The sequence below is a fragment of the Gadus morhua genome, chromosome 5 (assembly GCF_902167405.1).
Source record: "Gadus morhua chromosome 5, gadMor3.0, whole genome shotgun sequence".
NCBI lineage: Eukaryota > Metazoa > Chordata > Actinopteri > Gadiformes > Gadidae > Gadus > Gadus morhua.
This window is the reverse complement of record NC_044052.1, coordinates 10,422,446-10,449,302: the sequence shown is the minus strand read 5'-3', so window position 1 is coordinate 10,449,302 and position 26,857 is coordinate 10,422,446. Positions and strand designations below refer to the sequence as shown.

Here is a 26,857-nt window from a genome sequence, read left to right as displayed (position 1 = left end):
AGATGTGCCAGGATTTACGTGATCGGCATCAACCTTGACCTAACAACAGATAGCTCCCTATATAATCACGCTATAGTGCCTATTGCCCCTCCATTATGGGTTTAGCACTAAGTACCGTCGTTTATCATCGCAAAAGAGCAGCTCTCTTCTCAGAACAACCAAAGGCGAAATTTCGGAAATGGCAGCATTCAGATGTAGCCGTGAAGAGATCCCTGCAGGGGGGTTTTCAGATCAGAATCTTATCTACATTGAAGGCTGTTTCAAACAAAGTGCTGGTTTGAGATCCTGGATGCAGGGAGCACAAAGGTGGACCCCTGGATTGAATGTGGATTGAATAGAAATGTGTAAGTGAACCTATAGCAACATTGAATCCATGTCTGATTGCATCTATAGCCATCTATGTCTGAATGCACCTATAGAAACCTTAATTCATATCTGAATTAACCTATAGCCACAATGAATCCATGTGTGAATGGACCTACAGCCACCTTTAAATCATGCCTGTATTAACCTATAGCAACCTTTAATCCATATCTGAATGAACCAATAGCCACCTTTACAGACATGCACACACACAAACACACACACACACACACACACACACACACACACACACACACACACACACACACACACACACACACACACACACACACACACACACACACACACACACACACACACACAGACATGCGCAGACACTCATCACGATAACACAAAGGTGTCAGGTTAAAGGTAGATAAAAAGATGTCTCTCACTTCTGCACTTTGCTTATCTAGTCTGGACAGCCAGCCCAGTTTCCATGTGAACGGGAAAGACCATGGGCAGCGCCGATGTTTTGTGTTCTCCAGATGTGTCTATGTGATAGCACACCCTGCCCCAAAACAAAAAGAGCTGTTCAAACGTCCAGGACACAGCCCTGGCTGGGGGCCGTCCAGCTCTGTCTGCTGCTGCTCTTCCATGAAGGGGTATAAAATCCTGTTGTTGTTGGAGGTCATCAATTGCCTTGCTCTGTGTGTCATTGCACTGCTCATTACTGGCCCACGAATAAACACATTCTCTTTCTCTCCCTTTCTCTCTCATACACATACACACACACCGCACACACACACACACACGCACGCACGCGCGCACACACGCACACACACACACACACACACACACACACACACACGCCTCCTAAGAGTAACCTATTTCTCCTCCCCTCCTCCCTTCCCTCCAATTGTGCAAACCACCCCCAACCCTCCCAGCAGCACCAGCCCTCAACCTTACCCCTCACCCCCTCCCCTCAGCTCCACCCACCTCCTCCTACTCCTCTCTAGTGGTCCATCTCTCTCTCCCTTCCTCTCTCTCTCTCTGACTCTCTCTGGCTCTCTCTCTCTCTCTCTCTCTCTCTCTCTGACTCTCTCTGACTCTCTCTGGCTCTCTCTCTCTCTTTGACTCTCTCTCTCTCTCTCTCTCTCTCTCTCTCTCTCTCTCTCTCTCTCTCTCTCTCTCTCTCTCTCTCTCTCTCTCTCTCTCTCTCTCTCTCTCTCTCTGTCTCTCTCTCTCTCTCTCTCTCTCTGACTCTCACTCCCTCCCCTCTCTCTGACTCTCTCTCTTCCTCCCTTTCTCCTCCCTCTCCCTCCCTCTCTCTAGGTCTCTCCCCCCCCCTCTCACACTCTGTGGATGCTCACTGTCCTGAAACATGATGAACCATGCAGCCCTATGGGAATGTTTCCTCCCCGCTTAGCTAGCGTCAGCTACATCTGTGCCTGTCAGTCTGTTTATACGCACGCGGCAGCGAGCGAGCAGCGGTGACAGCGGCGGCGGTGGACTCCAGCTCAGGGACCAGCGCCCCTCCTCACTCTCTCGCTGACACTCCTCCCCACTGGAGGGCTGCGATCGCCCAGGCACAGCGCTCTCCTCCTGCCTGCCGCTCCGGCTCACATGCTTCTCAGTGGTGGTGATGGTGCTGGTGGTGCTGGAGGTGGTCAATCTACTTCCCTGATTGAACCCGGACGCTATGGTACAAAGAATTGACTGAGGGGAAGTAAACGAAAACAAAGACTTGTGGATACTTTCGCGCCTGGATTTTATTTTAGGTTCGTAGTTCTTGTTGAGTTTTGAGCTCATCTTCGGGGGAGCGGGTCTGAAGAGTCTCCAGGGCTCCTGAGGTGCTCCTCCTCTCCTTCTCACCTCCTCCCGCACCTCCTCTCACCCACCAACTCCTCCTGCTCCTGGGGGCCATGAACCCGCCCGGCCCCGATGCCTGTGTCTCAGGCCGGCGGGGGCTTCGTGTTGTCTCCGCCTCTCCCTGACGGAGCCCGACGGTGTGCCTCTGCTCCACCTGAAGCTGCGCCTCTTGACCTCCGGAGCCTCTTCCCCCCCCCCCCCCCGGCGGGAACAAAGAAATCCGTGGATATGAACTCCGTCCTCGCTGGCGGGAAACAAACAGCATACACCCCCCCGCCATCCCCACTCCCCCACTTCCCCCGCGCAACCCCACCCCCAAGGATACCTCCACCCACCCACCACCGCCCGAAGAGAGAAACAGAGGCTGGGTTCCTACTGGAGGTCAACTGTGAGTATTTCCCCCCTCTTTTTCTACTCTACGTGCTTACTTTTTCTAATACAAAAGAAAACAACGCAAAAACAAAAGTGCAGTGTTTCATTTTGAATCAAAGAACACGGAACCTGACCTGGATAGAGGGAGGGGAAAATTTGATAATAGGAGCACGCGGGCACGCTCAAGTGCATGTCTGAGAAATCTAGCCCATGCATTTTTAATAGAGAACCTTTTATACCTTAGCGCGGAACGTGTTTGAGGGGCTCCCATGGAGGTGAGGGAAGGCGGAGAGAGAATGCGTATCCCTGGGCTTTTTGTATTCTCCGACGGCGGTCGTGGTGGGGATGAAAATGAGTCATTGATGAGCAGTTAGGGGCGGAAGTGGGCGGGCAGGGGGGGCAAAGGGGGGCGAAGGAATTTACATACCATGACATTTGGTAACATTTTCATAACATGACATTTTCGCCTTATTCCTGGGGTATTTTGTGTTAAATTAATACTTTCCTGTTGCTTAACTTCATCGTTTACTCTGTCCCTGTTTGTCACATGACCTATGGCGCATTATTTGTCTTCATAGCCGATACCCCTAATGGACTAAACTTCATTAATAATAGCAATATTCTTTACGCCACCTTATATCTCCATCTGTTGGTAGAGTAATGTGTATGCAGAGGCTGTGTTATATTTTGAGTGTATGATTTTGCATAGCTTAAATAATTGACACTTCATATGGCTACATTCAGCTTCAGGTTGACTCAATTGTAAAACCTAATAAATATCTAGAGAGTAAAACGTCCCTTTATCCTTTTTTATATTCTATCTTGCAACAAATGGAAGCATGGGCTTCGCCTTGGACTTAGCCATGCTGGCCTAGTAGCCTATACCAGCCAGAACGCAGCAGGAGTATCAAACACATAGTCGCGATCGCTATAGCTGGCCTACATTTTATGATTACATTAATAACCTTTGTTATGGAACCAGCCCTCATAGGGGCCGGTTCCATCTCAATGGCTTCACGACGAGCGAGTTAACCAACGACGTTTGGGCTTTAGCGTGAGAATACGATCAGCATGCCCCTTGTGCATGTGTCCTGTAGTGTGTGTGTGTGTGTGTGTGTGTGTGTGTGTGTACTCGCCTAACTATCCAACAGTGGACTTCGGCGTCGTAACACCTTCACCAACAGGGGACCTCCGAGCCAAGAGGGGACATTTTTCAGGTCCCCTTTTGGTCATGCCTTAAATCAACCTAAAAACATGCCTAAAATATTTTGACGCATTTTCACAACTTTTGCCAAGAGGGGACCTGAAAGTGTGTGAGTGTTTAGTCCATACTCTATAGCGCCTCTGCTGGCCAGAGCTTGATTTTCAACGACCAATCCACACACGTCGCTTCAAACACTCCTCTATTGTGTGAACGACCTGCAGTCGCTCACACGTCTGTCAGAGTGTAGAGGGACTACTTAGTAAAGTCTCTTGAAACATGCAAACAAAAAAGGCTCAGCTTTAAAAGTTCCACACTTTTTTTGTATGTAGTGACAGGGGTCCACTAATAATAATAATAATAATAATAATAATAATAATAATACATTTAATTTGGATGACACTGTCTACGGTTAAAGGAATGCATTTTATCTGTTGATTTGCATAACATAACTTTTTCTAATGACCGGGGTCCACTGTTGGCTATTACAAAATGACACAAGTCCCTTCTTAGATAGCATGGAGGGACATTCACACTCCTTCTTTTATGAAAAGAGGTAATAACTATATATACTGTAAGGGAAAGATAGCAATCTCAACTAATGTAATAATAATTTGTCAAACTTGATTTGTTAGTGTGTTTTTAGGAATAGAATTGTCTAACAAAAAACCTATCTATTCATTTGTATCAATAAAAATGATAAACAAATACAATATAAGGGGGTCTAGACCTTTGAAATGGTTCAATCCCCAAATTAGCCTTAATTTACCATTTTACAATGTACTCCAGTCCCCAATCTATTTTTAAAGAAATGCATTTGAATTGTTGATTTGCATCACAGAAAATGGTCCAAACTTGTACTGTATGGAATGACAGGGGTCCACTGTTGGCTGATACATAATGACAGAAGTTCTCTCTTAGATAGCATAGAGTGACGTTCACACTCCATCATGGATGAGTAAAATAATAAATAAGCAAAATGGATAGTTCTTAAGAGGTAATAACAATCTAAATAAAATATGATATATATATGTATATACATAGTGTTATTTTGCAATTAAAGTTGCCCCAACAATGTTGTCATGAACACAAATATCTAAACTTAATAAGGTTTTTATTTTTTTACAACTACAAACTTGTGTGCTTAGTCTACGGTTAAAGGAATGCATTTTATCTGTTGATTTGCATAACATAACTTTTTCTAATGACCGGGGTCCACTGTTGGCTATTACAAAATGACACAAGTCCCTTCTTAGATAGCATGGAGCGACATTCACACTCCTTCTTTTATGAAAAGAGGTAATAACTATAACTATAACTATAACTATATATATATATATATATATATATATATATATATATATATATATATATATATATATATATATATATAATGTAAGGGAAAGATTGTAATCTCAACTAATGTAATAATAATTTGTCAAACTTGATTTGTTAGTGTGTTTTTAGGAACAGAATAGTCTAACAAAAACCTATCTATTCATTTGTATCAATAAAAATGATAAACAAATACAATTAAAATACTATATATGGGTCTAGACCAGGGGTACTCAAGTAGAAATGATGAGGGGCCACAAATTTTTTTTTCAGTGACTCAAGGGGCCGATCGGTATACGTGTGACTGAGGCCGATATATGCTCTGTTTTAGACGTAACGCGTAAGCACGTAAGATACATAACCCCCCCTTGCGCGGTAAAATATCCCCCCTTACGTGCTTAAGTGCGTCGGCCAAAATTCCTGACTATGCGACTAAACACTACGGCCCTACGCAGCTCGCAAAGACTGTGATTGGCCAGCTAACCACATCCTTTCAGGAGTCTCACATTTCCGGTTTTACAGCATAATAGCGCCATTTTTAAAAGGCCGTGACAGAAGCGAATGAAGAATTTTGAAGAAGGAGAAGAAGAAAACACAAGAACGAATTATGATAATTATAAATATAAACAAGCCAGCGATTTCCACTTCCACGCCCACAGATTCGTTCGTTGCTCCCCCTACTGTTCTGGCGGAGAATCCCCTTGCAACACGCGCAAGGAACCTTAAAGGAACCGTAAATCAAAACTTGTCTAAAACAAGTCCCTTGTGTAAATTACGTGCTTACGTCTCTGCGTCTAAAACGACCCTAAATCGGCCTTGACTGCTGCTGAGATGGACTGTCTGCCTCGAGTATGGGAGGGCTGGAGCGGTCTGTGGGCTGGAGTGCTATCTGTTTATCGTTGCAACCCCCAGCCTCGTATTGAGATCGCGGCGCGCGGTTTCAAAATAAGAGCGCCCAGCACGATTTTTTTTTTTATTTTTTTTTTTTATAATTAAAAAAACTTCAAAACAGCTCGAGGGCCATTAATAGACACCCCGCGGGCCACAAAAGGCCCGCGGGCCGCTACTTGAGTATGACTGGTCTAGACCTTTGAAATTGTTCGATCCCCAGCTCAACATGTACTAGTTGAGCTGAGTTCAAAGACACCAAGCATGACACTCTAGCAAATGGTAACATGTATTTTACATGGTACACCTATGGTCTAGGACATGATCTCGGTGTAGCAAGAGGGCGAGCTTGATCTCATTGGACTCAGCTTAACGTGTAGATGCTAAATAACATGTAATTTGTCAGAAATCTCCATCGGGAAGCAAATCTATAGCTGGTCATTATTGATAAAGGCCTCCAAAATCGACAGCTAATTACTACCCCGAAACATATTCAAATATGATCATGTGTGGCACACCTTGTATGCCCCTTTACGCCACCGGGAAGATATTTTCACACTTTTAATGGATTGATTCATATTTTAAGGTTCTCGGAGTGAGACTTTAAGCGGCTGCAGCAGAAGTGTTGAGACGAAAGATGATACATTTATAGAATATTCCCATTCACATGATTCTTCGCACGACCTGCAGGTTGGAGAGACTGAAATAACCCCCAAAATGAGTAATGTAAAAGCAGCCAAGTCCCACAAATTGCTTGAACTATTCATTTCATTCCATCGTTTCGTTGATATGCATTATTGAAAAGTTTCAAGCATATGGATTTAATGCAATATCCACAAACAGTTCAAAATGGCACCATGATATGCGGTCACAGGTACATAGTTATCACCTGACAAACATGTCACGGGTTGAAATCAAAGGCAGTACAAATAGATAAAAATGTAGCTGAAGTTTCAAATGTCTTGTTTATTGTATTAACCAGTTCATTTCTCTTTTGTGAAAGTCACCAAAAGTCCAAAAAAGTTAAACGCAAGGTCACAGGCTAACAGTGGAGCTGTGTTGGGAACCAGCAGCCAAGAGCTTCAATGGAAACCTTCTACCCATGTTAAATAGATTTAGTTGGCAGTTCCTTTTCTGCCCATTTTTTTAAACTTGTGGAAGCACTTTGCAGTACTGGGAGACACCATTTCTAACGGCAATGGAGCTAGATTCTAAAAATATCAAAAGATGCCCAAAGCAAATACCCTTAACCCATAGTTGTGTTTTATCAAATTAAAAAATTTGAGTTTCATTGACCACAAATTGAGCAGAAATATTTTGCATACACATCTTTAAATAGTTTAACAACATTAAGAAAAATACATTCGTTAATTTTTTTTTATTAGTGAAGCCACAAGTTTTGCACATTATCCAAACAGAATACCTGAAATGTTGATATTTTCAGCCCTTTCGGGTTAAAACAAGAGAAAAGGACAACCTAACAAGAGTGAAAAGTTTGGGTTAGGTGACCTATAGTTCAAAGATGTCCCTGGTCAGGCAGACTAAATTAAAGTGTATTCCCAATTGCTCCAGGACATTCGTGTAATTTACTTGTGAGCTCTCCCTCAAGCCTAGAGAGACATCAGTGTTGAACCACCAACTGAAAGGGGGTATTTGCCATTAGTATGAGTGACAACATTTCATGGCTATTAATTTAGTTCATTATATTTAGCCGATTTGAATAGACTTTTCTAGCAGGTGAGGCTGTCAAAGAACTAAATATGGAGCAACTACAAAAAGTAAATTTGCAGCATGACCCAAATCATCGCTCCAATACACAAGTCAGCTAATGGCCTACAAGGAAATGCTGAAGCTATAGTGATGGCGATAGAAATGGACAAGCTTGCGTGTATAAATATGCAACTAGAATTGCAAGGTTCACAGCCCAGTTGCATAAGTGGTCGCAACCGTTGGATTGTAAGCAAGGGTATAAGAAAAAAAAAACTTCCCACAAACTAGTCAACATGGTCAATTGAAAGCCTGTACAAAACAACCCTGGAATAGTCAAATGCAGCTTTACAGCGGATGAATCAAGCCAAATTGCATAAACATCCAATGGTAAACAGTATACAAATGCACTCAAGGTTGCACTCACACTAGGCCATCTGGCCGTGGCCGTCGCAACTGTGGCCTGGCCACGGTAGGCTCTTGTACATACGCCATCACGTCGCTAGCATCCAAAAAATTCTACCAAACCTTAACCAACTAGTGAAAAATGGAACAAAACTTTAGCGCACACCCAGTGACTAATCACCTTGTCCAGGGGTGTTCCAACGTGGTTTACCAGAGGGCCTTGTGGACTTAAAGTAAGCCACACATTTGACAGACAGCAGCGAATGACGTTAAACTAAGCTAATCTACAGGTTACCAGTGCTAGTGCAATTACATGAGCATTTTGCACAATATTTGTACTCCAATGCTACGTAAAGCAGGCTTCTTCAGAAACCCGTAGCCTGCTACATTGAAGGGCAACTAACAAATCCTGACCGAGACCGAAAGATGGCTCTGGAAGCCACTACGGCCCACGCAGCAGATTACTGCGTGGACCGTGGTGGCTTCCAGATCAACCCTTCGGTGGACCATTCATACACATGTATTCCGAGGATGTTTTGAAGACACTGGAGTCCCATGGCACTAGATTCCTTTGAAGACTAAGTTGATATGGGGGGGCCCAAAGGGGGCCCCCCCATAGATCTTGTCAGTCATCTAACACCTGTTAAGAAAAACACACACACATCACAAGATACAAATCAGCAAAGCTAGGTTAACAAACAGCGGTGACATGCATGTCAAGGTGCAAAGAGCAGGGATATTGATGGCTTGTGTCCGAGGAGACAGCCAAAAAACGTCAACATTTAATAAAGGAAAATAACTTTTACTCACTGCGGTGGTCTGTTTCGAAGTGCCATGTTGGTAGCAATATTTGTCTGGGCTGTTCAGTCAAATTCCCACAAAAACAAACACGCAACAACGCATACTTTCAGTTTGTATAAAGTGACAATAGTGATCTGCAATCTAGATCGAAAACTTTCAACCCTCACTAAACTCAACCTCGATTGACACAGGCCGATGCGAAAAGTAAACCAAACCCAATGTGTTCACCTTTAATAAAGGGGTGCGTGACAGGTGATCTCAATTAAGAGCTAATCAGAAAGAACACACTGATCGTAGTGATGGGCAAATGAAGACCAGTTGAGCCAATGTTTCGAAAATGGGTTAATTATTCGACGCTTCAGTGACAGTGACCTCTGCTGGCGAAGTTCGAGGCTGCATTGGATTCAACGTATCCCTGCCTTGAAAACTATTTGACGCACAAACACACAAACCCAAATACTTAATAGCATGATCTTTTCACGAATAAAGATTGATCTAAATACAGATGTCTAAATTGTTCTTAAAGGGATATGCCTAGCCTTCTGTCCAGATAGGCTAACTGATGTAGGCTAGGATATAATTGAAACAGCATAAAAACTTTCCCACCGAGAATGGGGTTCGAACCCGGGTCCTCCACTCCACAGTCAGTGTGTTGTCCCCTAGCCTACTCTACTTAATACTACACGTTGTTCTATTACATTACTTAGTATGCACAACTCCCGTAAACGATTGTAGCATCGATTGTGTTTTTTTTTTCATTAAATAATTAGGCGGTGACCAGCTGGCTTCGGGCAAGGTTGGTTGGGTGTGCTTGAGTAACTTTAGGGGGTGATTATGTGGGATGGGGTTAGACACTCAAAGATTTGTATTGAGGTAGGCTGCCTTATGGATTGAGTCGGTTTCTTTTTTTTTTGCTCAAAGCTTCTCCACCGAGCCGCGGACCAGTCAAGTGATTCATTCAGGCAACGAACCAGTTGCTGCTTCGGACGTCACATTTCACGTGACTTTTTTTGCACTGAAGCAAGCTTCGAAGCAGTTGGGAGTTGTAGATCAGGGTTTGAAGCACGTACCGAAGCTTCAGTGTCACACTGCCATCACTACCGATCAGTGTGTTCTTTCTGATGAGCTCTTAATTGAGATCACCTGTCACGCACCCCTTTATTAAAGGTGAACACAATGGGTTTGGTTAACTTTTCGCATCGGCCTGTGTCAATCGAGGTTGAGTTTAGTGAGGGTTGAAAGTTTTCGATCTAGATTGCAGATCACTATAGTCACTTTATACAAACTGAAAGTATGCGTTGTTGCGTGTTTGTTTTTGTGGGCGTTTGACTGAACAGCCCAGACAAATATTGCTACCAACATGGCACTTCGAAGCAGACCACCGCAGTGAGTAAAAGTTATTTTCCTTTATTAAATGTTGACGTTTTTGGGCTGTCTCCTCGGACACAAGCCATCAATATCCCTGCTCTTTGCACCTTGACATGCATGTCACCGCTGTTTGTTAACCTAGCTTTGCTGATTTGTATCTTGTGATGTGTGTGTGTTTTTCTTAACAGGTGTTAGATGACTGACAAGATCTATGGGGGGGCCCCCTTTGGGCCCCCCCATACCAACTTAGTCTTCAAAGGAATCTAGTGCCATGGGACTCCAGTGTCTTCAAAACATCCTCGGAATACATGTGTATGAATGGTCCACCGAAGGGTTGATCTGGAAGCCACCACGGTCCACGCAGTAATCTGCTGCGTGGGCCGTAGTGGCTTCCAGAGCCATCTTTCGGTCTTGGTCAGGATTTGTTAGTTGCCCTTCAATGTAGCAGGCTACGGGTTTCTGAAGAAGCCTGCTTTACGTAGCATTGGAGTACAAATATTGTGCAAAAAGCTCATGTAATTGCACTAGCACTGGTAACCTGTAGATTAGCTTAGTTTAACGTCATTCGCTGCTGTCTGTCAAATGTGTGGCTTACTTTAAGTCCACAAGGCCCTCTGGTAAACCACGTTGGAACACCCCTGGACAAGGTGATTAGTCACTGGGTGTGCGCTAAAGTTTTGTTCCATTTTTCACTAGTTGGTTAAGGTTTGGTAGAATTGTTTGGATGCTAGCGACGTGATGGCGTATGTACAAGAGCCTACCGTGGCCAGGCCACAGTTGCGACGGCCACGGCCAGATGGCCTAGTGTGAGTGCAACCTTGAGTGCATTTGTATACTGTTTACCATTGGATGTTTATGCAATTTGGCTTGATTCATCCGCTGTAAAGCTGCATTTGACTATTCCAGGGTTGTTTTGTACAGGCTTTCAATTGACCATGTTGACTAGTTTGTGGGAAGTTTTTTTTTTCTTATACCCTTGCTTACAATCCAACGGTTGCGACCACTTATGCAACTGGGCTGTGAACCTTGCAATTCTAGTTGCATATTTGTACACGCAAGCTTGTCCATTTCTATCGCCATCACTATAGCTTCAGCATTTCCTTGTAGGCCATTAGCTGACTTGTGTATTGGAGCGATGATTTGGGTCATGCTGCAAATTTACTTTTTGTAGTTGCTCCATATTTAGTTCTTTGACAGCCTCACCTGCTAGAAAAGTCTATTCAAATCGGCTAAATATAATGAACTAAATTAATAGCCATGAAATGTTGTCACTCATACTAATGGCAAATACCCCCTTTCAGTTGGTGGTTCAACACTGATGGCCCTCTAGGCTTGAGGGAGAGCTCACAAGTAAATTACACGAATGTCCTGGAGCAATTGGGAATACACTTTTATTTAGTCTACCTGACCAGGGACATCTTTGAACTATAGGTCACCTAACCCAAACTTTTCACTCTTGTTAGGTTGTCCTTTTCTCTTGTTTTAACCCGAAAGGGCTGAAAATATCAACATTTCAGGTATTCTGTTTGGATAATGTGCAAAACTTGTGGCTTCACTAATAAAAAAAAATTAACGAATGTATTTTTCTTAATGTGGTTAAACTATTTAAAGATGTGTATGCAAAATATTTCTGCTCAATTTGTGGTCAATGAAACTCAAATTTTTTTAATTTGATAAAACACAACTATGGGTTAAGGGTATTTGCTTTGGGCATCTTTTGATATTTTTAGAATCTGGCTCCATTGCCGTTAGAAATGGTGTCTCCCAGTACTGCAAAGTGCTTCCACAAGTTTAAAAAAAGAGTGGGCAGAAAAGGAACTGCCAACTTAATCTATTTAACATGGGTAGAAAGTTTCCATGGAAGCTCTTGGCTGCTGGTTCCCAACACAGCTCCACTGTTAGCCTCTGACCTTGCGTTTAACTTTTTTGGACTTTTGGTGACTTTCACAAAAGAAATGAACTGGTTAATACAATAAACAAGACATTTGAAACTTCAGCTACATTTTTATCTATTTGTACTACCTTTGATTTCAACCCGTGACATGTTTGTCAGGTGATAACTATGTACCTGTGACCGCATATCATGGTACCATTTTGAATTGTTGGTGGATATTGCATTAAATCCATATGCTTGAAACTTTTCAATAATGCATATCAACGAAACGATGGAATGAATAGTTCAAGCAATTTGTGGGACTTGGCTGCTTTTACATTATTACTCATTTTGGGGGTTATTTCAGTCTCTCCAACCTGCAGGTCGTGCGAAGAATCATGTGAATGGGAATATTCTATAAATGTCTTGATATCATCTTTCGTCTCAACACTTCTGCTGCAGCCGCTTAAAGTCTCACTCCGAGAACCTTAAAATATGAATCAATCCATTAGAAGTATGAAAATATCTTCCCGGTGGCATAAAGGGGCATACAAGGTGTGCTTTGACATCTACGTTTTGAGGCGATTGCAATAGTGCCACACATGATCATATTTGAATATGTTTCGGGGTAGTAATTAGCTGTCGATTTTGGAGGCCTTTATCAATAATGACCAGCTATAGATTTGCTTCCCGATGGAGATTTCTGACAAATTACATGTTATTTAGCATCTACACGTTAAGCTGAGTCCAATGAGATCAAGCTCGCCCTCTTGCTACACCGAGATCATGTCCTAGACCATAGGTGTACCATGTAAAATACATGTTACCATTTGCTAGAGTGTCATGCTTGGTGTCTTTGGACTCAGCTCAACGTGTAGATGCTAAATAACATGTCTTTCATCACAAATTTCTATCGGGAAGCAAATCAATAGCTGCTCATTATTGATTAAGGCCTCCAATTTCGACAGCTAATTCCTACCATTAAACATGTTCGAATATGCTCATGTGTGGCACCGTTGCAATCGCCTGGAAGATGTTGAAGGACACCTTGTTCGCCCTCTTACGCCACCGGAAAGATATTTACATACTTCTGATTGACTAATGAATTGTTTCAGCTATTCCCCCAGAAGTCTGGGGTTAAAAGGTCAAAAGGAGCCGGCACCACGCCGCTTATGAGATAACAAAAGTGAATGTGTATTTCTCTCATAACTTTTTGTCATTATTAAAGAGAGGCCTGATTCTCAGATATGCATGTTGGATGGCTAGGGTAGGTCTGGGAAGAACTTCAGGCCAAAATCTTGCAAGCGAGCCGCTGGTCGCAGGTGCAACGAGATGGAGCACTTGCTGAGTCATTTCCTGTAGGGCTGGAGCCACAGGTTGAAGCATATGAGTCCTTTGAGACCCCCTTTGATAAAAGGGGTTCTCAAATGTTGACCCTCAGTCACCTATTGCATCACTTCCTTTAGGGCTTCGGCCTCCTAATTGATCATTATAGTATAATTGAATGCCCTCTTTCATGATACCTCCACCACTGGGACGTGGCAACAATTCTCCAAATCCATATGGGGGGGGGGGATGCTTGTGGACAGTAGAGGTGTATACTCGACATAAATAGGAAGCAAACTCAGGAGAAGTAATGACATCTCACAAATATTTATTTAATAAATTGTTTCAATTTATAATAATCCAAAATCCAATGGCAAAACCCGTTGGCTTTTTGTCGAGGGAATCCAGGGCGACGCTCACTTCCGGGTTGGCCAACATACGTCATCCCTCCACCACTCTACTGTACAAACGTACAAACACATGTTCAAGTTGAATGAGAATAATATAATAATAATAATTCTGCCATAGTATTTATTTAAGGGGGGGGGGGGGCGGGGGATACAAGTCTTTTGGCCATTCGTAGTGTTGATCAGCAGAGAAATAATTTGTCCGCAAAGACGGTGACGTCGCTTAGCAACGGAAGACGCTGGGGTAGACAAGTCACCGGACTACCCATGCAAGTGAACGGAGCGTTCCACGGCATTGAGAAGACCCGTGTAATAAAGGCCTATAATATTTCTGTTTATGGCATAGATTTCTCCTCAGATTAGGCCAATAAACCAATGGTAACATAAAAACGCTTGTTCAAAGGCCCGGCCCGAGTATAGTGGTGGGAAATATCGGCCCGACCTGGCCCGCGTCGGGCTCGGGCTCGGGCAGAGAATCTAAACACTGACTGGAACTACTTAGCAGGTGTCTGTAGGGCTATATCAGGAGTTAATGCACGCACTGCAGCCAATCAGAATCAGAGTATTCCCCCAGACCGTGGTCTACTCTAAACAATATTATTCACGAGTTATAAACAACCCCTACACATCAATATTAATGATAACCCTGTGGAAATTGCCATAAGTGAGAGACACAATTTCGCACGTTGAGCACACAGTTGTGTGACTCGTTTATTTAGTAAGAGAGAAAAAGGAAATCAAAACGTGCTGAAGGTAAACAAATCCCGCATGGGCTCTGACGTCATGAGACGCTCGTAATCCTTAAAAGGGACAGCGATCCCTGATCCACCAAGATAGTAAACGACATGCCTAACACAATTGAAAGAACAACACATAACAAAATACTGTAGGTGAATTATGTTACACTCACTACAACCCATTAAATACGGTATGATTTCTAGATGTCATGGCAACGTCCGCTCGCGACACTACTTGCGATCGAGGCATCGATCGCAAGAGAAAAACAAGAGAATAGATGGCTAGATAAAATAAACATAAAGACATACAATTCTAAAAAGAACAGATGAAGCAGCTACCCTTTTTTCCTTCGCGGTTTGCCTACAGAGCAGCGCACCTGCATTTAATGGTGTATTGTCACAATTTCTCAGTATCAAAGGTGAAAGTAGAAACGGGTGGCCAAAAGCTGTCATATTGTTAGTTATCATCACAGACAATTTTAAGTAGAAACGGGTGGCCAAAAGCTGTCATATTGTTAGTTATCATCACAGACAATTTTAAGTAGAAACGGGTGGCCAAAAGCTGTCATTTGTTAGTTATCACAGACAATTTTCAACAATGAATGATCTCTACGGAGCTCCATAAGGGACATTAGGGAGAACGCTCCCGGACAGTTTGGAAGTCGTGCTTAGTGACACGACAAATAGCCTACTTCCATTGAATACAACATTTTAGAAAATAGGCCTACTGTCCCTGATCGCGTTTGAATAGATTAAATAACGTGACAGTGTCACGTATTTTCGTGAGACCATACCCGTACTTCCATCATGAGTATACTTAAAGGAAGTATACTATCCGCACTATCTACTACGTTATTTTTTCAGATGTGAGTGCTGTTCCAAATCGAGTACTCCGTGGTGCACTAACCGGAAAATACGATCACGACTGCCGCCGTGGCTCCTCCCCCGCAATAAACATCCCGCTTTGAACGGTGAACTCTTTACGCCTAGCAGCTATAAAAACTATAACAACTACAAAATGACTATTAATGCAGGCTATGTGGAAAATGCGCCGACTTTAAAGGTTGGTTTTATTTCTAACATAAGGTTGGTTTTATTTCTAACATTCTATAAACAGACATTTAAATTTATAGTCTGTCGTTATAATTGATTTACCTCGAGTGTACTGTGGAGTGGGTAACACTGTTTTTAATAGCAGGCTAGCATTTCCGGTTGACGTGCGCTAGCCTAGCACGAGCGAACTCTGTAACTAGAAGGACTGAATGAAATGCGTTGAAAACTGTCACAATGATAAAGAATACCAATGCTCACTTGGGAATCAGGCCCTATGTCCAAAATTCCGAACTACCCCTTTAAGTATTCAAGTCCCCTCTTGGCAACTTCTTTAAAATAAATCAAAAAAACACATTTGAAGTTATATTATGACAAAATAACTTAAAACTAAACTCTGTATTATGTTTTTGTATTTTTTAAATGACCAGAAATAGAGATCCACACTTGGTCGATGAAAACCGATAGTCCCCTGTTGGTAGGGTAAACGTGTATGTGTGTGTGTGTGTGTGTGTGTGTGTGTGTTTGTGTGTGTGTGTGTGAGAGATAGAATGAGGGGGAGGGAAAGTGAGAGAGAGAGAGAAAGGGGGGAGAGAAAGGCAGACAGAAAGACAGACGGACAGAGACAGACAGAAAGGGAGTGCAAGAGAGAAGGGGGGGCAGAGAGAGAGAGAGAGAGAGAGAGAGAGAGAGAGAGAGAGAGAGAGAGAGAGAGAGAGAGAGAGAGAGAGAGAGAGAGAGAGAGAGAGAGAGAGAGAGAGAGAGAGAGAGAGAGAGAGAGAGAGAGACTAAATGGAAAAGGGAGATTTTGGCATGGGGTGTAATGTGATGAATCAGAGCTAATAACATTCTGAACCAATGGCCAGTTTAATGTCATGGACACGCTGCTATGGGTTTGCAGTAAATACATAAACAAGCAAAGAGAGAGCGGGTGATACATGGGTGTGTGTGTGTGTGAGGGTGTCTGTGTGCGTGTACCTGCATGCGTGCGTCCGCGTGCATGCGCAACGAGCGCACACTGTTCCACGACGATGGCTGCGGCGACGCAGGGAAGATTAACGTAATGGTAAAGATGTTTATTACAATATCCGACTCACTTGAAAACATCAACAAAGAGCTCAAATAAAAAGCATCTCCCCCCAGCGCTGTTTACAGGAATGTCTCCTGTATTTATTATTTCAGTCCTCCATAAACACACCTGTCCAACCCATCTCCTGGCTAAGTTATGATCAACAGTGGCTCGCAGGGGAGCGTGTGCTTGTGTTTAGAGAATCACATGAGACTGGACCGGATTGCTCCTGAGGTGGTGGTGTTTTCAATTCCATTGTGTGCTTCCTCTTTGTCTCCCCTACTCCTGTGAGCCAGCCCCAGGAGGCAGGACGGCTCTGCCGGGCCTCCCTACGGAGGCCCAGATATGCAGGAGTCTTAACTATGGGTCACTGGGCCGACTGCAGTCATGCAAGACTCACCGAGCTGAACCGCCTGTGGGCTGTTGTACACAACACAGATAATCCTAGAATGACACATGTAGACACACACACACACACACACACACACACACACACACACACACACACACACACACACACACACACACACTCACAGACGTAGACACATACGGGAGCACACACTGACACACACACACACACGCACACACACACACACACACACACACACACACATACAGATGCACGTACAAGTACAAGCACATACACACGGGCACACACGCACACACACACACCCACATACACTAACAGGCACACAGAAGTACAATATGCTATCACACACACACAAACATAAATAATCAGCGTTTGGTTACATTAGTCCTCTTCCCATCATAACTCTGTGATTTTCTCCAACTAATACACACTGCATAAAGGTCATTCACCTCACACATACACTCCCCCCCCCCCCCCCCTTCCGGGCCCCTTCACTCCAGGGCTCAGCTGTAGTTTTAGAGAATACAAGAGCGGAAGTGAACAAAAAGAAAAACCCACTGTGAGACAACCTCTCGCAGGAAATCTGCCGACAGACCCAGTGCACGCACTACGAAGTTTATGGGGATGAATCTCGGGCCACGACTCAGCGGCTGGACGCCATCCGTCAGCGGGCCGGCGCGTTGATCATCAATCCCGTATATTGAAGATAACACAACGTTTTCACAGCGCGTGGTGTGGGGGGCCGGGGGGGAGGAGAGCCATAAGTCAATTACGCCATATTTACATCCTGGAGCAGACTCAAATGGCATCGCAGGGAGTTCAGCCCCCCGTACACAGGTCCCCCAACAGGTTGAGCAGGGGTCACACCGCTGTGACCCCCATGTGAGTGGCCATTCACTCACTCACATCTGCTGCCGGGCTCTAAGGGGGGGAGATGGATGGTGGATGATGCTTTAGACGGGCTGGAGGGGAGGAAGGGATGGGAAGTTCATGGAATGGTTGGCTTTTTTTTTTTTACAACCAGACCAGACAGCGTCATGTCATTACAGATGCGCGGCATCTTTTCCGCCCCCCCCTTCGTGACATATGATTATTTAATGCTTCAGTGCATCTGTGGACCCCCCCCCCCCCCCACACACCACACCACACACACACACACACACACACCACCCATCCCCACAAGAAGAACAGATTGTACTTTGTGCATTCCCTACACGGGGAGAGCAGATTTATTCGATGTCATCTGTATACCCTAAGAGCATCTCTTGCTTCTCTTGAAGCTATTAGCCATCTTGCTGTTTCCGTCAAGAGTTTAAGTAACAAAGCTGTGCGTGTGCGTTTTGTGAGTCTTTTTGTACACTTGATACACAACGCATCATTAGAGAGTCAAGGCAAAGCACGACAGCTCCCCTTGATTCAAACATTTATGTGAAGCTGCCATCATTAATTCATGATTTTAACTGCCACTGAATACACTTACTGTAAAGTCCCACCCAGTGAGTCACTCTTAGCAAATGAACGCTACAAGCCTAGCCTACTTTTTTCTTGTGTGCAGCTAAAGCTCAGCACAGACTTCCCAGAAACGATCCTATGGTCTGATCCGTCAACACCAGTATTCCTTAGAGCCTACAAAGTGAAGAAAAGGATGAGGAGATTCTCCTTCCTGTCAAATGCATCCATGGTTTCCTGGCGGAAACTCTTATTAATCGTGGAAAATGATAGATCAGTCCATCTAAGCTGGTCCAATCTGCAACAGTTTGAGAAGAAATGAGACAATTTGTCTAAAATCTCAAGGAAAAGGATTGAAGACAAGATAAAGACTCATTGTGCTTACTAATGAGGGGCATGGCAATACTGATTAAAGCACTGTAATATAAAATGCAAGCCAGTTTTTAGCAAGGTGGTTTTGGGGTGGCAGAAGGGACATTGACACCTGTGGTTGAGGCCCCAGACTTCAGCTGAACGTGATAAAATGTAATTGTGTAACACCAAGCTAATTTTCTTGTTTACGCAAATTACCCAGCAATAATTTTTAATTGGGGTAAAATAGATTTACTTTCACACTCTTAAGGTTGTAATTTACCATTAAGCCTACATTACATAACACAATTAAATTGTATTTCCACAGAGATATATCTTGATGGCCATCTTCGGGTCCATAAAGAGACGTTACACGGTGGGAAATCAGCACTCAGCTTGCCCTGGAGTTTCTTTTAAACAATAATGAGCCATTCGTTAACCCCCCTCGCTCTGCAACTGGTTTCCACAGTGTTTCCCCGCTTTGGAGTTAAATATACAGTGTGGAGAAACCTCGGTAATCTTCGTGAACAATAATGTTTCGAAAATCTCCAAAAACCTTCAAAGCACTTTGGCGCCCAGGCCCTCTCCAAATGGTTTCCCCCGTTATAAATGTCGGAGTATAAGCGGCGCATTCTTGGCTGGTGCTCGTTTATATCTTGGTACTGGTCGGTGGTGTGCAGCTTTCAGACTGATTCAATTGTTCGCATTTTGCGAAAAAAAAAAAAGAAAGATGATACAATGAGAAAATTTAAAGGCACCCAGTGCAACTTTATGTAAACATTCAATGAAAAATAAACATTAAATTTCTAGTCTTTTTTACACGTAGTAAGTTTCAATAACTCCATACCATTACATATCGACATTCAAGGAGCAAAGATGAGACGTCGTTGTGTGGTGAGAACTGATAGAAAATCGTAAACAACAACAATCGCCGGTGGGGAGAAGCCATTTTTCCATTGACTGGAAGCCTGCTTTATTTATTGTAGGTTACAAAAAATAAAGAAAATGGCGGCATTGTTGTTGTTATCGATTTTGTATCAGTTCTCACCACACAACCGACGTCTCATCTTTGCTGCTTTAATGTCGGTATGGAGTTATTGAAACTTACTACGTGTAAAAAAGACTAGAAATTGAATGTTTATTTTTAAGCCTCGAAAGTTGCACTGGGTGCCTTTAAGGGACTACAACTGTGATCATGGAAACTTGTAGTATATTATTGTCTGTCTCTGTTCATTCAAATATATAGGCTAGATTGATGTTATTGACGATTTGATAATGTAAAAAGCATGAACTAATTCCTTTTAAATCCCTCTTAGTTTCCAATAAATTAAAAAAGGTAAGCAGCTTAACAGCAGATATTTTGTCAGAGGCACGATATGTGCTCAAGTCTATTTCCAGTGAAGTTATCATGCTGTTCTCGAGCCACAGTGCAGGGTTTGTACGGCTGGGTAAACACTGAGGTACCGAGCACATCACACCAGGGACCATAAATAACGATGCAATTGCATTTAGGCCTACCTGCTCCTGCGGTATTATAAGCCTACACAAAAAGCTACGACCCGATACTTAGGAAGTCATTCACAAATATATTCTCCTTTACACACTATTTTGAGATAAACCACTAACGTGATGCAATGAAGCAAATTATTCGCTGACCTATTTTTAAAAATGTAGCACAGATGTTTGCTAAAGCTCACAAAATAATGCATGTGTGCTTGTATGTGTATGATCGAAAAAGCTACAATTGTTATTTTTTAAGAAGGCTACTAGTAACTTTACCCAGTAACCACTGAATGATAATCCAACCACAAGAACACACACGCACACGCACGCACGCACGCACAGTTGAAATCTGAACGCTCCCAGATTGTTCACCTATTTGATGTCAATGCTGCTCCCTGGTGGTCATTTAGGGTACTTAGGGCAAATGTGTTACTTGCGTGATCGATGTACATTGTTACAATGTTGACTCTTTCAACTCTTCTCATTTCAGAATACCTCGCTCACCATGACGAAGATGAACTCCCTGATCTTTCTCAAGGAAGAATAAATACATAGAGACAATGGAGCCAGCAGTGAAAATACTGAACGCTACCATTAATGAGAGCGCCACTGGCCAGCCCTTCCACCTGGTCACGCACAGTCTGTGGGAGGTGATCACTATCGCCACCCTCTCCGCGATAGTGAGCCTCATCACTGTGGTTGGCAACGTGCTGGTGATGCTGTCCTTCAAAGTCAACAGCCAGCTCAAAACGGTGAACAACTACTACCTGCTGAGTCTGGCGGCGGCGGACCTAATCATCGGGGTGTTTTCCATGAACCTGTACACCTCTTATATCCTGATGGGCTACTGGGCTCTGGGCAACCTGGCCTGTGACCTGTGGTTAGCCCTGGACTACGTTGCCAGCAACGCCTCAGTCATGAACCTCCTGGTGATCAGCTTTGACAGGTACTTCTCCATCACCAGGCCCCTCACCTATAGGGCCAAACGGACGCCCAAGAGGGCCGGCGTCATGATAGGCTTAGCCTGGACGGTGTCCCTGGTTCTCTGGGCCCCGCCCATTCTCTGCTGGCAGTACTTTGTGGGCAAGCGGACCGTGCCGGAGATGCAGTGCCAGATCCAGTTCTTCTCGGAGCCTGTGATCACCTTCGGCACGGCCATCGCGGCGTTCTACGTCCCCGTGTCGGTGATGACCATCCTCTACTGCCGGATCTACAAGGAGACGGAGAAGAGGACCAAGGACCTGGCCGAGCTCCAGGGCATCCACTACTCTGCGGACCCGGCACTGGCGCAGCCCCAGAAGGCCATCATCAGGTCTTGCTTCAGCTGCAAGCGGAGCTCCAAGACCCAGGACAGGAACCAGGCGTCGTGGTCCTCATCCAGCCGCAGCAACGCGGCCCGAGCCGCCGCCGCCACCGCCACCAACAACGACGACGAGTGGTCCAAGGCGGACCAGCTGACCACCTTCAACAGCTACGCCTCGTCCGAGGACGAGGAGAGGCCCGTGTCCCCGGTGGCCTTCCAGCCCGACTTCCAGGACCAGGCGGCCCACGGCGGGGGGGCCCACAGGAGTGTGGCATGCAGCGAGACGGAGCGGATGAGCGGGGGCCGCGGCGAGGAGGACAGCTTCTTCGGCACGCCGCCCAAGAGCAACCCGCAGAAGAGCAAGAAGTGCGTGTCGTACAAGTTCAAACCCGTAGTGAAGGACGCGGGCGGGCAGCAGCAGCAGCTGCAGCAGCAGCACGGCAAGAACGGGGACAGCAAGATGTTCTCGTCGGCAGAGTCCATCGCCGCACCGTCCACGTCGGCGGCGGCCAAGCCCATGGACGCCACGCTGAAGAGCCAGATCACCAAGAGGAAGCGCATGGTGCTGATCAAGGAGAGGAAGGCGGCGCAGACGCTCAGCGCCATCCTGCTGGCCTTCATCCTCACGTGGACCCCGTACAACATCATGGTGCTTATCTCCACCTTCTGCTCCGACTGCATCCCTGTGCCCCTCTGGCACCTGGGTTACTGGCTGTGCTACGTCAACAGCACCGTCAACCCCATGTGCTACGCCCTCTGTAATAAGACCTTCCAGAAGACGTTCCGCATGCTGCTGCTGTGCCAGTGGAAGAAGAGGGTGGATGAGAAACTTTACTGGTACGGACAGAACCCTGTGGTGACCGCCAAACTCACATGACCCGGCGCGCCGATCTCACTCCACTGCTGTTTTGCGGCGAGAGCTGGATTTTTACATGTACGTTTTTCATGCTAATTTGAGTTCATGTTGGTATGATATAAAAGGTGTAAGTCTAATCATTAGGTGTAGTGTATGCTGAGTATTTCTCCAACCAAAAATGGGATCATTTTGTGAAATTGCTCCACTATTTATATTGTTAATTGGTAAAAAAAAAAAAAGATATCAAAATTGCAAATGTATGCGTCCGGGACCAATGTAAGTATGCACATAACCTCATTGTATCACAGACACACGCATATACACAGTCAAATACACGTGCGTGCATGGACACACACACACACACACACACACACACACACACACACACACACACACACACACACACACACACACACACACACACACACACACACACACACACACACACACACACACACAGCCTCATACATGTGCACACACACACACACACACACACACGTGAATTCACAGAAACACATACACAAACCAACACACACAATCGCGCACCACAAGCAATTCACTGCACACAAATATACATTGTTTTGTACTGTTGATGTTGTGTCAGTATTGATATGGAAAACATGGATTTGATATTGCTCTGTATCTTTAAAGGGCTAATTGGATGTGTTTTGATGTCAGAATCTGCCTGCTATGTAAAGATTGTAACTGATGAAGTTCCAAGCCTTCTCACACGTGCCATTTGCATTTAGGAAGAAAAAATGATCTAAGCTTTTACTGCACTTTCAGCTATTGCAATTTAAACAACATTTACATGCACCAGAAAACAACTTGAAATGTGACACATGACAGTATCCTACGGCACATATGAGTTGAGCCTACAGGTATTTATAGTAAGTATAATCAACTAAATTACAACCTCTTACAAAATATTTTTAAATTTTGTCAGTATCTTTATTTTCACTGGGTCACAAAAACAGACAAAGAAACAGCAAAAACAAGGAGTGTTTGTATGTGGCTGGATGGGAGAGTAGTCATTACAATAACTAACATCTCTCTTTACGTATCCCTCCCTTCTCAGGATAAGATCAATGTTTGATGATGAAAACGTAATTTGTATTTACCCTGGGGACAAATCAATAGGTGACCAAATTACCAACTAGCCCCCCTTAACACAATTGCCAACTCTGTTGTAATGCAGTCAGAAATATCACTATGAGTCATGCATTAATGAAACAGTTGCAATAATACATGCCTCTTATACTGCTTAGTGCTAACTGTGTTCCAGTGTTGAAAACAGCCCTCTCTTAAGGATTAAATTAATGAAGAAATCTTTTATTTTTTCCTTGCAATCCAAATCCATTTTTAAAGAAACTGTTTTTTATTAAAATTACAGTCTTAAAAACATAGCAAAGGAAGTACTGGCCAAGTAATTTTATTTTATAAATGTTGTACATTTAAGGATTTAAAGCTTCCGTAAGTATTAAATGGGATTGCCTAATTATCTGCAAAGTATGTCTATTTGTGTAATAAGCTGCACAGTCAAGGTACGCTTCAATATTAACTGTGATGAACCACAAATCTGAGTGAAAGAGGTAAAATATTTTTTGATGGACGAAATTATCCTTTGTTCCCTTTCGGGTATTCGGTGATCATGTTATTTGGTATTTGAATAAAATGTTGAACTAAAAGATAGTTAGCATTGTTCCTTTATAAATGAGGCCTTACAATAGCCAAAATGCCAACTCCTTCACCTCTTCCTTCTCCTCATCATAAAAAAACGATTTTAATTATGGTTCCTGCTGTATTTACATTTTCATCCGTTAGCTAATCAATTAGCTGCAAGAGTAACTTGGAATAATGAGTTAGATGACCCAACCATCTCAAATTATTGAAACCGCTGATCTGGTCAGGGTTAGGATAAGATAATTTAGGATGTGCTAACATCAGAGCCCCCCAAACCCTCTTGGGATACATCATCGGATACAGTATTGCTAGGTTATGGACAGAATATGAGCATTTATGAATACGACATTAAGCGTCTCAATAGGGCTTGTACATCAGAACGCCTTATGGGATTTTTTGTTGGCAATACTCTCGATGCCTCGAGAGAGTTGTGGTAATGACAAATCCAAAATAAACATAAATATAGTGTAACCTAGGCTCATCAAAACGTTGCTTTGCAGGAGTAACTCTGTGGGAGTTTCAAACACAAAAATGCCACAGACATAACATTTCTATGCTCCTATTCTTCGCAAAATGGGGGCTGTCATTGCGATGTGACGTACCAATGTTCCAGCCCTACGAAGGGGTCAGCCGCCCATCCTCTTCCTCTACAGCTCGTCCTTCCGGCACTCTCCGGTGTGCACCAGCTTCAACGTCTCCGAGGGCTTCACCATCATCCAGGCGTACTTGCACAGGTGCTCCTTGTGGCAGTCCTTCTGCCAGTAGATGACGTTCCTGCGGTTGAGGTTGGCGCCGGCGCAGGCGTCGTACCACCAGCCCCCCCCCGCCACGCCCTGAAACTCCAGCTTGGCGCAGTTCTGGAAGTAGTTGTCGTTGTCCCGGTCCTTGGTGGTGAACCTCTGGTTGTCGTGCAGGTAGTTCTCCGTGTCCTGCGTGAGGGCGTCCAGCGCCGTGCCCTGGTACAGCCCCAGCCTCAGACGGAAGCCCGCCGCCTCGTCCTCGATCAGGAACGGGTCGTACTCCCCGGCTTTGGTGACGCCGTCTTTATCCACCAGGTTGATCCCCAGCGTGTAGCGCCCGGGCCCCCGGGTCAGGTCGTGGAGGTGCTGGTTCCCCAGCCAGTGGTCCCCCGTCAGGGAGCCGAAGCCCTGCCGGTACTCGGCCCAGGTGCGGTCGAAGCTCACGCTGCTGTTGACGGTGATGTGCTGCACCACGGTCCAGCCGCCCGCCTGCATGGCGCAGGACGCCAGGACGGGGAACCGCCCCGGCTGGATCAGGTAGACGCCGTCTCTGGCCTGGCCCGATGAGGCCATCAGCATCTCATGGCAGTCCCTGGGCAGCACTCCTAGGGGGAAGGATAATGGTCTTATTGATAAGATAATGGGATGATCTTTATAGTGGGCTTTCCGCATCCCTTGCATTCAGTGTTACTCATGCAAATTCATCCCGAATAAACACATCAGGTTTCTGAAGAATCTGCGTCAAAGATGTGTGTTTGCACAAGTAGGGAGCTGGGATTGAAATAATGCTAGTCCCTCAGGGATATAGCTGAACATGATTAGGTTAACAAGTCTGATAACTGTCACACAAATTGTGTGCACTGTTAATATACCAGTTAATGAGTCACAGTGTAACAATGAGTATTATGTGGTTTGATTAGATTGAAGATTACCAGAACAATGATTTAGGACGTGATAAAAGTGTATAACATTCTCAATTATAATTTAAGTAACTGTGGCAGATAAACTGGTTTACAGCCAATGGGAAGAGTTTATAATTAGAGTGTGTTGAACCGTACCTTTCATTTGGCGGTTGAGCACTAGTTTGTGCTCCTCCGTGGTTAACAGGTGGAGGTTCCCGGCCTGGATGGGCTGACACCCTGCTCCTCTTCCACCAAGCAGTGTAGCCAGCAGCGCTAGCAGGCAACATCTCAGACCCCTCATCCTTCACCTCTGTCCAAAACCAACAAGCACATCCACCGTTATCACGCACACTATTGTGTCACAATAGTCATTGTGTCACAAACCAATGCACATACAAACCAGACCATTCATTCACTATGAGGAACGCCTTCACAATCTTTATGATCAGGTGATGGATTATACTAGATGAACAAGGGCAGAGAGGGTTTTACATGTGAAATGCATATCCAAAGTACTCACCTTCAGGTGCAGCCAGGAGGGAATCAAAAACCAAATCAACTCCTCAGTCCCGAACACAAATATAACCTTCAACTGAAGGAATGACAAGCGCGGTTGGACAAACCAGGCTGAGCATGATGTCATTGTCTGGCTCCAGAGTCCATGGAGGTGACACACGCCAGGACTTTAGCCCCCCTCCCATGTTGATGTCTCAACTGGAGACACTACACCCACGCATGCAAAGCCACACCAGATTGTAAAATCCATTATCATTCTCACAGTAATTCACCTACAGTAGGAGTCCAAGGTCCACCTGTGGCTTACTTGTTTAAGGACTGCAAAGGGAGGGATGTTGGTGGCGGGGGTCATGCTATGGGATAGCATTTTTGTTTTGAGGTGGATTCCAGGAGAGTATCATGATAACCAATGCACACAATGATGTATGCAGGCACGCGCACGCGCGCACACACACACACACACACACACA

At 44.5% G+C, this 26,857-nt stretch overlaps 2 protein-coding genes across 2 annotated transcripts; one reads left to right on the top strand and one right to left on the bottom strand.

Moving 5' to 3' along the window:
* The first annotated feature begins 1,607 nt into the window (after positions 1–1,607).
* chrm5a (cholinergic receptor, muscarinic 5a) lies at positions 1,608–24,234 on the top strand. Its single transcript, XM_030356239.1, has 2 exons — positions 1,608–2,563; positions 20,878–24,234. The coding sequence occupies exon 2, from the start codon at positions 20,948–20,950 to the stop codon at positions 22,565–22,567; it is 1,620 nt and encodes a 539-aa protein (XP_030212099.1). The 5' UTR covers positions 1,608–2,563; positions 20,878–20,947; the 3' UTR covers positions 22,568–24,234.
* zgc:194887 (fibrinogen-related domain-containing protein) lies at positions 23,863–26,828 on the bottom strand. Its single transcript, XM_030356250.1, has 3 exons — positions 26,392–26,828; positions 26,028–26,181; positions 23,863–25,574 (listed from the first exon to the last, which is right to left on the bottom strand). Exons 2-3 carry the CDS (start codon positions 26,170–26,172, stop codon positions 24,877–24,879), a joined length of 843 nt encoding a protein of 280 aa, XP_030212110.1. The 5' UTR covers positions 26,173–26,181; positions 26,392–26,828; the 3' UTR covers positions 23,863–24,876.
* Positions 26,829–26,857: the final 29 nt, after the last annotated feature.